General features: G+C 36.9%; 1 protein-coding gene across 1 annotated transcript in view; it reads left to right on the plus strand.

Annotated features, from left to right (window-relative positions):
- Positions 1–16823, plus strand: part of itfg1 (integrin alpha FG-GAP repeat containing 1) — a gene marked incomplete at its 3' end in the record, with an annotated part of 106248 nt that overhangs the window by 1018 nt on the left and 88407 nt on the right. The window contains 5 exon segments of the mRNA XM_014028579.1: positions 1604–1688; positions 1899–2032; positions 2423–2480; positions 3475–3552; positions 3655–3749. Coding sequence (XP_013884033.1) covers positions 1604–1688; positions 1899–2032; positions 2423–2480; positions 3475–3552; positions 3655–3749 — 450 coding nt within the window.

Raw genomic sequence — 16823 nt, forward strand, 5'->3', positions numbered from 1 at the left:
GGTCTGTTACGAAGGATAATTGATGCATATATTTATTGATGCACCTGGAATCATCATAGTACCTGGTGTAATAGGAGGTGTCATCATTACACCTCCGCTCCCAGGCAGCCTGACTGGGAATGATCAATCCCCAGCCTGTGTTCAAGTAACATTAACCCACTGCCTGTCTTTCATGACCCAAAACCATCTTCATGCCTTCTTTGCAACCTCTGAGGATCTATTGATGACTTTTCTTTTATGTGATTGTGTAATGCCCAGGAGGCTGTAGGTCTTGCGTATCATAATTACTAAAGCCCTACTTTCCACTTTGTGGCATACATCAAGTATGCCACCCCTGCCTGCTGCAATCTCCCTCCAGCTCTGTGTATTTTTGTTAGCCTCTTCTATCTTCTCCCAGAGCAGTTATCTCTAGTATACTCTCTTGCATGGATTTTTTTTTTTCAGAAAACAGTACAATATACCCACATAACAGACATGTGTGGGCCAGGTCTGGTGTCAAGCTTGCTGACTGCTGGCTTGGCAAGTGGTTTGTCAACCAGATGTGGGCCAGGTCTGGCACTAATGGCACTAGATGACATTCCACAACTGACCCTGTTGTGGTTCGGTCTATGTGGTGCTGACCAATCCATGGACCACATCTGGACAACCAAAGGGTTGCCATTCTATACAATATCRGGGCCAGACAGATCTTGCTTTCTGTGCATAGTCTGAGTTGGGTCTTTGTGACATTCTCTGGAAATCTGAGTCGTTTGTTCAGGTCCACCATCCTATTGCCAGTGATGTGCTTCTTATAGGCAGTTAAACTGTTCTACTGTTTGAACAAATGTGATCAGGGGCCTCATGAACAGTGCATATGCACAGAAAAGTTGCATGCACAAAGTTCCATGCACAAGTCGGGATGTATCCAAACGAAGTTGCATGAAAGCGTGTGTAAAATATGTGCACGTTTTACTTGCTGTCCGAATGTGCAGACAGCCACGCAAACTGTCATTTGCCAATTTTAAAACACAAAGTGTAGAATCTGAKCTAAATACACAGAAGAAATATGACTACATTCTGTTTTCTGGATGTAAGGTTCATCGAAACACCTTGTTCTTATTATTACTGTTTTTAAATTTAATTTAATTTAATTTTATTTTATTTTATTTTATTTTATTTTATTTTTAGTTGGGGCTTTTATGATTTAAATCCCAACAATGTACTGAACAGCATTTAACTTCAGCAAAGAAAACATAGAACACATTTAAAAATGACAGAAACAATCACACTCCAATGAAAACTGTAAAGATTATTTTTATAATCTTGTCACTTGTAGATTTAAACACAGCTGTGAGGCATACGGACAGCTGACATGCAGAAAACATATGTGAATTTTATAAGGAGCATGTTCATTCCCACTGAAAAGAAACCATGTTAGATCAGCAGCCTAATTCAGAACAAGTCACCTGTGATGTTTCTTCAGATTGATAAGGTGTCGACAACTTATGTTGGATTGTTACTGATGTGTTCTAGTGTCCCTGTTCTTTTGTACAGGGTTAGTGAATGATAATAAATGCAATAGAATGACATATATACACACATCTTGTCCTTTTTTCCCTCCCAGAGTCTGAGTTGGTGATTTTCTTGGCTGACTCCACCTCTCCTTACTTTAAGCCCAAAGTTCACATCTTAAAGGACAATTTGCCAAAGTAAGTACTTAAAAGCATTTTTTTATATATATTTGGTCACTTTATTTGTGGTCTTTGAGTAAATGTTATGTTTCAAGGTTTAATCTGCTGTGTGCAATTATATGAATATAAGATCTTGATGTAAAACAGGGTGTTTTGTCATTGACTTTCATATACATATTAAATAAAACCTATCTGTTTCAATTTTTTTATTTTTCTTTGTAATCATAGGGGCACAGTTATCACCAGTGTAGTTCCTGGAGATTATGATGGAGATTCTCAGATGGATGTCCTCCTGACAGCGAACATCAACGCCAATGAGCAAACAACAGTGCTCATCTTTTGGGGGAACAACCAGACATTAGGTCCGATTAAGTGTAAACAGAGACTGACAATACATATCTCTATTAAAATGTTGATTACTTTTTTGGTACAAAAATGTTATTTATACAAATGTATGTGCAGGTTTTTTTTTAGTGTTGTCACTTAACTGAGTTATACTTTTTCTTGTAATTTTTCAGTGATGTCCAATCTTAACATTTTATAAGTTCTTTAATTATTATGATACTTAAAAATGAGTCCACAAAATTCAATTAAAACACCGGCAAATCATCAGGTTTTCCTTCATGTTCTGAAAACATACAAATTTTGCCTGAAATGTCTTTCTGGAGAGTTTAAAGGTTTTGGAGTCATCACACTTTGATTCTGTAGATAATTGTTCTTTGTGGGTTTCTTACTTTATGCTTTCTGTGCAGATACGAGTGTTTGGCTCCAGCTGAATAAGACCTTCACAGATCAGCCTCTTGTTATGGAGTAAGTCTATGGTTTTTGTATTAAGTAAGATTTAGTTATTTATCTTGTAAAACTGGTCATACCAAATGTGTAGCAGAGTGGTTAGGGGAGTCGCTCTGTAACCAGTGGGTTGCCGTTTCGATCCTACGTTTCATCTGCTTCAGTTGTTGTGTGGGCAAGGCAATTGACCTGCTTTGTCTGCTGTAGTGGTCAGAGGGCTCTGCCTCTGTCAGTCTTTTGGTCACAGTTTGGTCACAGATAATTTGACGTAATAACTTGAAAATATAATAGAAAATAGAGAAAACAGAACGGGCTGAAAATTATGACCCAAACATAATATAAAGATACCTTTAAACCACCAGGAGAGACTAAATTCAACTTGTCTGCACTCCTAGAGACTCCAAGTCCACTACAAAATGTATTCAACAGCTATATAAGTGGATGTTCCATGATATGTCCCCTTTATTTGACTGATTTCACAACAACATCACAATCGACATGCTACGAAGAAGCATCCAAATTTAGTTACTTCTGTAAACACCCTGCTGAATATTACTTCACGACTTATTTGGCGCATGTGGGTCGCATCAGCGTTGGAATCCTGTTATTAACAGACCCTCTGTTCCGTGCTGAGTCTGACAGAACAGGAGAAGCAGACTGTGAGAGAGAACAAGAGAGAGCTTTTTTTTCCTAAACAATGTGTCCGCCCTTGTCATGCCACTATTCTGGTACCGTTAATGATACTGTAAAGCCTGGAGTTTGTTGGGTCGGTCAGAATTAATTATGTAGCACAGGTACTGAAAAAATACTGGTACTCGGTACTCATAGCTAGTAGGGACTTGATAAATCAGTATATAAGTTCAGTCCATTCACTATTAAAATAATACTTGACAACCTTCACATATTTCCAATTAGGGTTTTGTGATTTGATTGTTTTTTATACAAATCCAGTCCAAACAAATACATGAATGTTTTAAGTTTAACTAATATACAACATTTTTTTTCTCTTCTTCAGTTTTGATGGAGACATGATCCCAGACGTTTTTGGTGCTGTCAGTCTCACATCAACTGAAATTTGCCATCTTAAGAAAAGGTAAAATAATCCTTTTCAAACGTAAAGTTTTCTTCTGTTTAGTTCGTGTAAAAATTGAATCCTAAAATTAGCTACTGCTTTATTTTGTATCCCCTTCTTTAGGAGCCCGGAGTGTCTGAAAGCACTGAATGCATCTGTCAAAATGCGCACTCCTCATTCTAATGCATTCATTGACCTCAACAAGGACTTTACTGCTGGTAAGGGTTTGATTTATTGAGTACCTTGTAACCTTTTCCACACAACACTGTCAAGACAGCACGAGACACCCTCCTTTCTACCTAACTTAGTGCAGTGTGTCAAAATATTAAGGTGGAATGGTGCCACGCCTTTGAATTTAAAATAAATTAAATCAAACCTCTTGTTCCTTTTAGAGAAAATGTTTCTTGTATGAATTGTTACCGATGTGCCTGCTTCTAGTTTGACATTGAATTAGTTTACAGGGCGCAATGTTGTGACAGAACAAAAGTGTAAAAATAAAAATATAAGCTACAAAAATCCAGTTTGCAGAGCATGTGACAGAGGTGGATCAATATGTTATTATGAAACAAGTCCATTTTAGATTATATTACTCTGCTGAACTAAAATGACAAAACTCTACTATTGAATGTGGCAGATTATTGTAACATTTATTAGATTTCAAAAATTCTTACTTAAGTTTAGTTGTTTGGAGGATAATATTCACTTAAAGTGCCTAAAAGTGTTTTGTTGTCTAAACAAACGTCTAAAATTGTAAATGCCTGAAGAACTCTGTTTTGTAGATGTGCAGGGATTTTCCTTGTTTGGCTGAAATATTTTGAGAGTTATCAGTTGTTTGTTTAGTTTGATTACCTGTGTAAACATCAGAGATCTTTCTGTAGTTCTGGTACAACTATAGAACGATCTGTGCTTTGTGAACATAATCTCTGCGTGTTTGCATGTTGTGAGCATTGAAATTTGCTAACAGTGTAAATAAACCTTTTTCTGCCTTTTGCCTAATGACTGCTAGAAATAGGAACCAGCCCCTCATGACCCTGAACTGGAACAATAGGTACAGTGAATGAATGGATGGAGAATTGGTAAATTGTTCAGTGAGACAAAGAAAATAAACATTGTTGTGTGTTCAGACCTTATTTCTACACTCATTTTCCATGAGCTGTTGATTCATTACAACCAGGATGTCAATTTCTGCTAGATTTTTAAAAATAGTAGCTATTGTCTGCGAATCTGCTAATATTTCCATGTCAGCTTGTTTTAAAAGATTCTGTGCTTAAAGAACTTGCATCTTATTGCATAGATATACAGTGACAGACTTTAAATCTGTGACTTGTTAGGTGCATTCAGCTGCTCTTCTAGATGTTTGTGCTGCAAGAAGAACAATGTATGTAGGAAATGTGGAAAAAATCCAATCTGTACATCTAATAGATTTTAGTKTTGCCTGCTGCTGTTTGTGGGGGGCTTGCAGATTGAGGGAAGAAAAAAAAAGTTGGCAGGGAGCGATGGAGCGATAAGGCTGAGCCGGAAAGGATAGACGGAGTTGAAAGAAAAAGATGGCTGGTAGGATAAAGGGTTGAGGAAGAGTGGGAGGGGGATGAGCAAGGCGGGTATGTCTCGAGAAAGGCTCAGRTCACTGTCTGTTAAGGCCACCTGCTCTTCTAAGCGGTACCGGCTGGAGCATCAGCGTGAGGCTTAAGCAAGGAGACTCTACGTTTGACGACAATCTGGTTCCTGCTTGTTCCTCACTTTATTCATGAATGTTATAAATTGTCGTTTATGATTTAAAGATTCATAATTGCCTATGTTTTTGGAGAATATTTTCCCATAAGAACTTTGTTATTTAAAATAAATATATTGATGGAAATGTTCTGTTAAATCATTAAAAAATTAAATCCAGGTAAGATTAGGGTTGGGCGATATTAGCAAGTAATTGGGACATTTAGCCAATAATGATTAATATGACTATTAATAGATGACAGCTGCACTTGCATGTTTTTGCCACTAAATCAGTTACCATGTTCTAAAATGATACTTTCAAACCATCATTCAAACTACAGTAACATCTTCTTTGAACTGCTGTGGCCCGCCCAATCTTATTTCATTCCAGTGCAGCTCATAAGGGATAGATTGACTGAGAGATTTGTTTCTACTATTCACCCAAGAAGTTTGCTGTGATAGAGTTAGGGTTAATGTTTGCTATTCGGCACTGCCTTTCACTATTGGGCTCACATTAGGGCTGGGCAAAATCATATCATGTGCAATTAATCATCTGTAAAACTGTCAACAAATAATAATTTGCCATTTTGCAGTTAGTACCATGTAATGACATATGTTTGTGTATGACACACTAGCACACATGTGAGTCTAATGGTGGAAGGTGGTTAGGAGCAGCTAACTACTCACTTAATCACCTGAAATACTGGCATAAACTGGAGTAAGGAAAGCCAGAATATGCAGACCAAGGCTATGTTGACCACATACAAGTGCTGTTGTCATCTATTGTTATTGACTTAAAGCCACAATTAATCGTGATAAATTTTTATATCAATATTGCCTAACTCTAGCTCACATGCGGGTTGATAGTAAGAGTGCATTGCACACAAAAGTGTGTTACCATCACACAGAACTAATTGCAGTAATTGCAAAGTGGAAACAATTAACTGACAGTTTTTTTCTGACTATTAATTGCACACAATACAACTTTGCACAAGGCTTGGTAAGATGTTGAAACTGATTTGCTTAGGAGCTTGTTTGCAGAACAGCCTTAGTCTCCTTCATTTCCTGCACTGTATATATACAGGCACTGCACAGACTACAGGTATAGGGACCTCTGCAGAGTTTAGAGGACAGCACACAAATGCTATCAAGCACACATCCATGTTAAATAACTTAAAATAAGACTTGATTAATTGAACAAATTAAAGCTTAGCATCTTTTGAAGGTTATAGTTGTAGCCTTTTTAATCAAACTTTGTAAATGACATTATGTGTGATCTCATGAATTATTGTGAGATTTTGTGAGATGTGCTGGTCCTCTGAGTTCATCTTGAGAATGCCACACAAGATAGCTCAATATTTGAAATTCTGTCTGAAGTAAAGTAATTTTTGTGTTTGTTCAGACCGTTTTGCTATAGCAGTCATCTTAAATTGTGCTGAATCCTAAAGATAATCAGTTGTATAGAGTTTATTTTTATTCATATATGAAACATCTTTAAAAATAATCGAAAATTGGCAAATTTAATACAAGTCTCTTAATTCTAACTCTGCCTGACAATAGGCTTTTTTTATGGCATAATAGGAAACAAAACTAATAAGGAAGTAGGTATATTGCACAGTGTTTTGGCACTCTTAAACTAGTGACCTAAAGCACCAACAATGCTTTCTTAAAGATTATATCTTTTCTGTACCTTTTGTCATTCAGCCTCTGGCTATTTAGTCTGGTTAGGTTCACATTTGGTAGAAGAACCACACTGTAGACATCCAAAAATGACTCATCTATGTTGAATAAATGAACACATTTCTCTTAACCTGCATAAAGATGCACATTGCAGCTGTATGTAGGATAAAGTTTTAAACAAGTAAAAAAAAACAATTACATTAAAGAATGTTTGACAAAAGAAAAAGTAGGAGAAAAAAGTATATAAAAGACTTAGATATTAAAAGAAATATGTAGGTCATAAAGTTTCTGTAAGATAAAATTCAAGTAAATTTATTTTGCTCTCTGGAGACTGGCAAGCCTAGATTGTGGATATCCAGATAAGTTGAAATAACTCAATGTGCTGATATGTAGTCTGTCGCCAGAGAAAATGGCACACAGGTGGTAAAATGTATGGTGGGAAAAAATGTTTGCAGTAGCAATGCTATTAAATTGTGTTCATGTTTATGTGTGGCATATGTCTTATCTTGTATCATTTTGTGCAGTTTTTTGAGTGTTAAGGGTTTGGGTCCCTCATCTGACCTAAAAGCAAAGTGCTTCGATGAGGTTTTTGGTTACTGCAGTTCAAGAACGCTGAGGGCTGTTTCACTGCAGTGTCATGACTCCAATCTGAGTCTAGTCAGTGTCATTGCTGTAAATGGTTTCATGATAGTGTATTGGCTGACCCCACTATATCAGCACTACCAGCGAGGAGAGGTGGGGAAAAAACTGGAATTGTTTCCTGGCTGATGTCAAGGCCTCATTTACCCTGCTTATTGGACTCTCCAGCCAAGCAACCTGGCGGCGACAGTGACATATCGCATATGGCTTGTAATCTTTCTGTAGTATCATTCTCCTCCAAACAGTATCTCTAACAACCATAAGTTTGCACCCAATTTTTGCTCATGCGTTTTTATTTTCCATTCATTTTACCTCGGTTCTTACATATTGGGACATTTTGATTAATACATTATAATTAGGGTATTATGATATTGTTCCTTTCAGCTTATTGTCTTATTGCGTGTATATGTTTTTTGAACAGCGACATTGTTAAAGATGAGACAAGGAAACTAGGATAATGCTCACAAATGTAAAGTGATGTTTAAAAATCGACCGGGATATTGGTGCAAAAGAGCAAAGCCTGTCATTAAAAATTTATTTCTCAAGCTCAAAGTCAACAAAAATAGTACAGTACAAGTAGGCTGACGTGATTTATGATGGTAACAAAAGAAAACACATCATTAAAAGATTCTGCAGTCATTTTTTTTAGTTCGTCACAAAACCTGTTTTGCGGTACTGCAGATATGGGCTTCAGAAGCCCTAAAAATGCATTATTAAAGTCAAATGATTATAGTTAGAATGGTTTGTACTGGAATTATTTACTTTTTGATGGTACAAGGTTCTGGTTATCCCATGGATCACATCACATAACCATTCAGATAAAGGACTAATGCAAGAATTCATTAAGCTTTAAAAACTTGTCAGAAGAAAACAATAGAAATATCAAGTAATTATAGATCCATATTGTAGTGGAAGGCATGCATAAAGTCAGCAAAACCAGCGTAAGGATTCATTGCTAGGCAACAGCCATGGTAATGCTCTGTGCAGCATCCAATTAAAGTACCTCTGTGTTGAAGTGGCTTGTTGATTGTGTGACTAATAACGTGATGGTGGTGGAGGAGAGAAAAGATTTGCCACCTAACGAGGATGGCCAACAACGAGTGTTTATATACGGGTTAAGTTTACATTTAGAAATGTGTTGGAGAAATTTTACCATCACAAATGGCTGAAATGAACATTCAGCAAGGAAAGGAACAGTACTACAATATAAAATATTTCACGTAAATTAAACTCTACCTTGAAAAATAGAGGATCTGTGTGTTACATTATACTCCCACAAAAAGAAAAAGCAAGCAAACAAACAATAATACAATTAAATCAGATTACTGCAAAGGACCAGTCACTGATGCCAGGCGTTGCTGTGATGCCAAAATCCTGTTTGTGGGTGAGGACTCATATTAGTTTTTGTTGCTAAGCAGAAAGTTGCTAATGGCTGTAAAACTGAGAAGTTGCTGAACTTCTTACATTAATATAGATCATACCACATCAGCTCCACACACCCTAAAACTTCATGGTTCACACACTCTTAAATTACTACGAATAATACAGGAGAAAAAAAGGCTAAGTATACTTACATGGATAATATCATCTTGTGCTATTTTCAAACATTACCCCTACTACTGTATCACAGTGCAGTTAACCTAAAGCTGTTAACTTCCTCATAAAATACTCTCAGGAAAATACTCACATAGATGCAGCAATATAATATATGTTAGGACTTACATTTACCTGGCATTAAATATTGACTCATTTTGGAGTAATTAGTTGGGCTGCAGTCTTTCAGCTGCAGTGTTTTTATGCCTTCGACCAGGATCTTTTGACAAACAGTAAAATGACAAATCTCGTGTCTGATTGATTGGATCATTATACAGCAACAAAGCAAGTATTGTGTCTTTTGTTCACCTTATAATTTGTCTCAAAAGTTGTTATCTTACAATTGATAACTGGTAAGTACATGCCAGGAATTGTTTTTCTGCTACATAGTTGTGTTTAAAAAATTAAGAAAACACAAAACACAAGGGGCGCGTTACACTAGTTAATGAGATCTAAGATTAACTTGTCAAACAAATGTTGTTTGTCTTTTTTTTTTTCTGAGAAATATTGTCGCGTCAATGAGAACGTGTTTATTGATCAGGCACAGGAAACCAATCTAGTGCTTAAACTTGAACCTTTATTTGCACACATATAAAGGTTGTCACACAGCTGTGGTCCCCTGTCTGTGTAGACAAAAATGGCCCCACTTCCAGCAAAGCTTAGCGAGCCTAGCCCCACCCTGGATATGCTGTCATACACAAGGAAGTGAATTATAGAAACATCACAAAAACTGAATAAAGACTTATTGATTATCTTAACTGTTAAAGTAAATGACTAAAACTGATCATAAAGTATAAGATATACAATCTGTATGTATCTAAAATTCAGTTCATCAGTCACACAATTTCCTTCACTTCCAAATATATGAACTCAAGTGAGTTTACAATTACTGTTAACCAGCTTTGTCTTTTTTCTTCAGAATTATCTTCATATGTAATGCACTGTCTGCAAATACAACAAACTATTTATTTATTTATATTTAACAAATAGGATCCAGACATAAAACCATATGTATGGTTTTAATGTGCATTTCAGTTAATGCTACTGATACACATTGTGTTCACATCTCTTCACTCACTCTTCGCTCCAGTCTGAGGAATGAGCTTTTCTAAGCTTATTACTGTATTTCTGGGGGCAGTTTCTATTTATGCAGACACATGTTCAGCATAAAGGATGTGTTATGAGCAAAATAGGAAGGAAATTGTGTTTGTGTGTGTGTGAGAGGGTTTGGACATAATCTTCCCTATAGCTACTGCACCTACGTTGTTCCCTGTAATGGTTTTAGAAGATTATTTCTTCTGGGAATAGCATTGCTCCGTTCCATGTTTGTGTATTTTGCCATGTTTGTGAATGAGCCATTTTGATGGATTGGTGTGGGAACACACACAATGTAGAGTAGGCCAGCATTTTTGGCTTAGAGACGGATTTATTCTGCGGAGCTCAACACTTTGTTCTTGGCCTGGATTGTATATTTTATCTTTTTGTGTGTGTATGTTGTGTGGGTGTGTATATCAAAACTAGCATCAGGCTGTCAGGGACAGTTTAATACTGGTATTGCTCTTGCTTGTGTGAGATTAGGCGGCACGACGGCTCAGTGGTTAGCACCGATGCCCCAGGTCCTGGGTTCGATCCCCGGTTCGGACCTGGGGTCTTTCTGTGTGGAGTTTGCATGTTCTCCTCATGCTTGTGTGGGTTTTCTCTGGGTACTCCGGTTTCCCCACCCCCCAAAACATGTACAATAGGTTGGCTTCAGGCCCAGGCCTCCCTTGAAAAAGAGATCTGCAATCTCAATGGGACTTGCCTGGTAAAATAACGGTAAATAAATAAAACAAAAGTAAAATTAGCTGTGTATTTACGCACAATACTATATATCAACTGATTTTTTTTCTTTTTTAGGGTGTGTTAGAGTGTGTCTATTTGAATCAACATACAATCTTTAAAAAAATGTATTGTGACAAAGGTACAAGTCAGCTATAACCTAAAACTGAGTGAACTTGTCCTTGACGGATGCTCTTAAAGAAAATCTTTCAATGTTCTTAGTCTGTTTCAGATACTAATAATGCCACAAATTTGTGAAATTGTACTGCAGTAACAAGTTATTTTTTTTTATTTGTGCAATCAGCTGACATAATAATGTTGAGAATTTTATGATATTTTGAAGGTTTGTATTTGTACCATCTCTCAACACTACAATAGATCACCTTTTGTGGGTTTTTGGTGTGTGTTGAAATGCTAGTTTCACATTCTGCTGGTTCCTTTTCTATAGCAGAGCAACAGGACCATGATGTTAGCTAGAGATTTACCCCAATACCTAGAAAGTTAGTTGTCCAGCACCAGTTTAATTGTATTACCTCTGCATGGCTTCATTTTTGTCATCAAATTTTAATCAACTAGAAATGGACAGTTTTTCATTATGCTGTCTAATAATTGTTATTGTTTCAAGCTATGTCAGTTTTTATTAAAATGAAGGTACAGTAACAGGAAAAAAGAGTGAAACAAAATGTGCTACTTTCTTTTTTGTATTGTATTTGGTGTAGTTGGTACCCTTTTCATTGAAATAAATAAAAACTAAAATGTTTAGCAAATTTGGAACTTGTATTTTTAGATAGTTAAATGTACTAATTATTATTATTCAATAAAATGTAATTCACAGGTTTAAGTTTTATATAAATGTTCCTTCCACTTTCTTTGGAAGAATAATCCTGTTTTAATGAATTAGATATTTTACTTGTCAATCAATACACAGCAAAAACTGGAGTGTTAAACTTTCAGTGTTAAACTTTTCAGAGTTGATTTCAACTTCCCAAGTGTTATTTTAACACTTTCTGAGTTAACTGATATCTACAATTAAGTAACTATGTTACCTTCAGTTATTCTGAAAAGGCACATGTATATCAAAAATAAATTTGACTTTCCATCATAGCCTGTCTAAACGCCTTGAAATTGTCCTCAGTCTCTTTACAAACTTCCTACTGTTTCGGACACTCCCAATTCAGCACATCTTCACAACAACTCTTCGGGATGAGGGGTTCTCTGTGGGGCGAGGGCTTGACTGAGGATTGAGCTTCATGGAGGAGCTTTGTACAACTAGGTGGTGCTTTGTACCAGCAAACATTTAGGCAGCTCTGAATGGCTACCACAGAAGTTTCAAGGATTTTTCAAACATGCATGAATGAGTCAAAACAACTCCCTTGGGTATGTTTTTGATGTGGGAATAACATTATAACATGATATAGAGCTCAAAAAAGTCGTTACTGCAGAGTTACTACAGTATTTTGTCTTTATCGTGTAGTGTTCGGAAAAAAATAAGAAAATTGTTACTGGTATATTTCACACTTCAGTCATGTGTTTATTATTATTAGGCATTAGTTTAAGCATAATAATAGTTTTCACCATATTTCATTTTGAAAGACGTCCTACTGTGATAATCTCATGTCACAGCTGTGCTGGCATATCAGGTTTATACTGAAGCAGCTGGTGGTTTCTTTAAATTCTCATGACAGTGGCAAATAAACATTGAAACAAATCATTTTTAATATATTTTTGATGCCTAACAGCTGACAGCCCTTTGTTTTTTGGTGTTGCAGTTGGACATTGTGAAATTACTTAAACAGGAAGAAACTCTTCTGCAACATTTTAGAGGGAAGGAGAGAATTATGTGTAATACTGCTTACCTCATGGAAAACACCTTAATGACTAACATTTTTTAGCATGAGTCGATTTGTACTGATTGTCTATTTTGGCAGTGATTTTTATTTGATTATGATTTATTCATGCATTTTTTTTATGCACTTTGTCATTGAAGGAGTCTCGTTTCAGTTGGAGGTACGTATCTGTTTCACTGCTGACAGCGGTGACATTTCTTCAGAATGCCACAGGCTTTCCCTTGGTCCAACTGAGGTATGAACCATTCTGGGAGTTAAAGACAGAAGGAACAAATCGATGCAGACAAACACAGACTGATAAGCTGCCAGGTGTCTTATAGGAAAACTATGGCAAACATACACAACATTCACAAACACACACATGCACACACATGGTTGTGCTTTAATCCATCACACTTTGCCTTACTACTGTCAACATCTTACAAACTTCTCTCTCTCTCTCTCTCTCTCTCTCTCTCTCTCTCTCTCTCTCTCTCTCTCTCTCTCTGTCTCTCTCTCTCTTGCTTTCTGTCTCTCTGTCTCTCTCTGTCTCACTCACACACAAACAGTGGACCTTTATTTTATTTTTATTTTTTTTACTTCGGCCCCATAAATAACACAATTTGATCATTTGGCTTGGTGGCCTTTCTTGAACGTCTTTTTGATGCAGCCTTGAGGGCATAAACCACACGTGTGTCGCTGCTGCAGCATTCACTGTGTCCCTTTGACAGCCAAGGCAGAATAAAAGTCACAGCTTGTTTGCTGGGTAACAGGCTAACAAATAAGCCTCTCAGGGCCAGTAGATGCATGGAGTAAAGAACTGGCTCCATCCTCCATGTTTTCATATCCCTCTCATAAAATTTTTGTTTTACTTCTGTTTATCCTTTTAGCATTTCATAAGAGCTTTTAATTGTTTTCCCCTGCTGTTTTTATGTTACTGTGTTCTTACATTCTATGCATTCTTTCCTACCCAAAAGACAAATGCACCTAATTGATTGGTGCATGATGGTGGTAGTGATGAAGTAGACAGTGTACATGCACATTACACACAGTATATCAAACAACAATTTAGCAGATGGGGTTCTGACTGTTAGAACAGCAGCTGGACAAACCATGGCTGCTACAGCGCCTACCTCAGGAAGGACTTTTTACAAGTTCAAGAAGGAAGCYTTATACTGCTGTCGCTGCCCTCAGATTAGTGTGTGTACAACAGCATGATTTAATGTAGATGTGAGGAGTGTAATAGAAGTTAGAGGTAGGAATATAGAGTTAAATCTGGGTAAATTTATTAGGCTGCATTACAGGTCAGGATCTGGTTTTCTCCACATGACTTGAAAGAGATGTTTTTGATGGTAGAATTCAACTTTGTCTTGTCTAAAAAAATCATACTTTTTTAGACAAGGCCAGAGAAAAGATTTTTTTACCTATAAAATTATTCATCTCTTGAATCTGGTATATTGTAGTCCCTGTGCCACACTGTGATGTGTCATCAATAGTTCTTTGACTTGTATCGCAAACAGTTATGCAGCTGTTAGAACCATATTTATATAACCCATTTATATACTTCTAATTTTTTGTGGTATTGTTGCATAGCCTTGGAATAAAAGATTGTGATTTCAAATGATAATGCCAACTTGGAGTAACCTCATAAATGCATGATGAGTGAGAGACAGAAATAAAGTGAATCTCTGGTCTGTGCCAGTTGTTGGGCTACCTGGACAATGTTTATCCATATCTACCTTACTTATTATCCACAAATGTTACTGCTACATCATGTCTGCTTGTTGTTGTCTTTCTTTGGTACACTGAATCAGTGGATGAAACAATTATTTTCACAGAATTTTTTTGTCTTTCATTTAGCTTCAGTTCCATTGTAATATTTGATGCAAAGTGCCCTTTTAAACAATCAGATGAAATCGTAATGAATGAGATTCAAAACATCTCATTATCTAAAACTTTATGGAACTAAATAGCGATTGTTTTGTATTCATAATTTACACAATATTCTTTGGTATGCATGAGTAATAAAAAATAAGCTTTAGATGCACTGACATAGCAAACAGTGCAGAGGGCATAACATGCTCTGACAGCCCCCCCACCCCACCCCACCCCCACCAAAAAGAAGAGAAAATCACTGGACATTTTAACAAGCTCCTGATTGGGAGCATTCAGAATAGGTTCACTGAATGAAATGACTGCTCTATTTAGTTAACTTTGACAAAGGTTGTGTTTGAGCACTGAAACAAATGACACACAAAATTCTGTGACAGTTTTGTTATAGTGTAGTGCATATGCATGTAATGTGGTGTCAAGTAAAAGAATGCCAGATAAATACTGCCAAAAAGAAAATATATCAATATTTCAATAAACTTTTGTGAATATTACATAAACTTCTAAAAATCCTTGCATACAATTAGACTATAGTTATTTTTTGTGCTGTACTTCCTGTTTATGACTCCTCTTCTTGTGCCAATCTTGCTACTTTAGCTATTTTTATGCCTGCAGTAAATGTTGCATGTCAGAGGTACAGTTATAAATGCAACTCATTTATCCATCTGTCCATCCATCTGTCCGTCTGTCCATCCATCCATTATCTTCCGCTTTATCCCAAGTCTGGTAGCGGCTGCAGCAGCTTGAGCAGGGAAGCCCAGACCTCTCTTTCCCCAGCTATCTGGTCCAGCTCTTCTGGGAGGACGCCAAGGCGTTCCCAGGCCAGCCGAGAGACATAGTCTCCCCAGTGTGTCCTGGGTCTTCCTCTGGGTCTCCTCCCTGTTGGACATGCCTGAAGCACCTCCCTAGGGAGGCGTCCAGGAGGCATTCCTACTAGTTGCCCAAATCACCTCAACTGGCTCCTCTCGATGTGGAGGAGCAGCAGCTCTACTCAGAGTCTCTCCTGAATAACTGAACTTCTCACCCTATCTCTAAGGGAGAGTCCAGCTACCCTGCAGAGAAAACTCATTTTGACCGCTTGTATCCGTGATCTCCTTCTTCCAGTCACTACCCAAAGTTTGTGGCCAAAGGTGAGGTTAGGGATATAAACTGATCGGGAAACAGAGAGCTTTGCCTTACAGCTCAGCTCCCTCTTCACTACAACAGACCGGTACAGAGTCTGCAAAACTGCGGAAGCTGTACCGATCTGTCTATTATTCTCGCTCTTTTCTGACTGAGGACCATGGACTCATATTTGAAGGTGCTGATCCACGACTTGCAACTCATGCAATTCTGCTTGCTTAATGTTAGAATTTACTTGAGCCCTTAGTCAACCACCAGTATAACTGTGGCTTAAGAGTTGCTATGACTTACTACTAAGCTAGCAACCCTAAACATAGCACAATACATAAAGTAATACATTTATAAAATATGTTCGAGTAAGAAAGCAGGTATTCAGTAAATGTTAAAACTACTGCGGCTTCTCAAAAGTTTTGTTGTTAGACAATCTCACAATCGTAAAACTTTATTGTCAATATAAAAGTAGCTAGGATACCATTTCAAGGTTATCTGATTAGTCAGAATATATTGTTAGCATTATTTTGATCCAAATTGGAGCAAAAAATTGTTGGACTTCATACAAAGATTGACATTTTGGAGAAAACTCATCAGTGTCCCTTCAGTAATACAAGCCGCATGGTTGTTAAATCTCAATCAGAGGCAGATTGTTTGAAAGTTAGCTATTGTGTAAAACAATAAAAAATAAACGAGAAAGGGAAATTTAATTGTAAGCGTTGAGCCCTAATATTGGATGCATTAAGCAATAAAACTTTATGAATGCTCAATTGCTATGGCTTCTGACACTTCTGCAGCAGTGGTGAAGTAAAAGAGCCAACTACACTTTGAACTAAAACAGGAGTGCCTTACATTTAAATTTTCCCCAGAATTTTTAATGCAGCTACAGCAGCCAAAAAAATAGATTAGGATAATGTTGGCACAACAGACTTATTAGATGCTTACTTAGATGATGACTTAATTATATAACACTGTTAAATAAATCTAAAACTCTGGTATGTGTGCATATATGTGTGTGTATAT

The sequence above is a fragment of the Austrofundulus limnaeus genome, unplaced genomic scaffold (assembly GCF_001266775.1).
Source record: "Austrofundulus limnaeus strain Quisiro unplaced genomic scaffold, Austrofundulus_limnaeus-1.0 Scaffold784, whole genome shotgun sequence".
Classification (NCBI taxonomy): domain Eukaryota; kingdom Metazoa; phylum Chordata; class Actinopteri; order Cyprinodontiformes; family Rivulidae; genus Austrofundulus; species Austrofundulus limnaeus.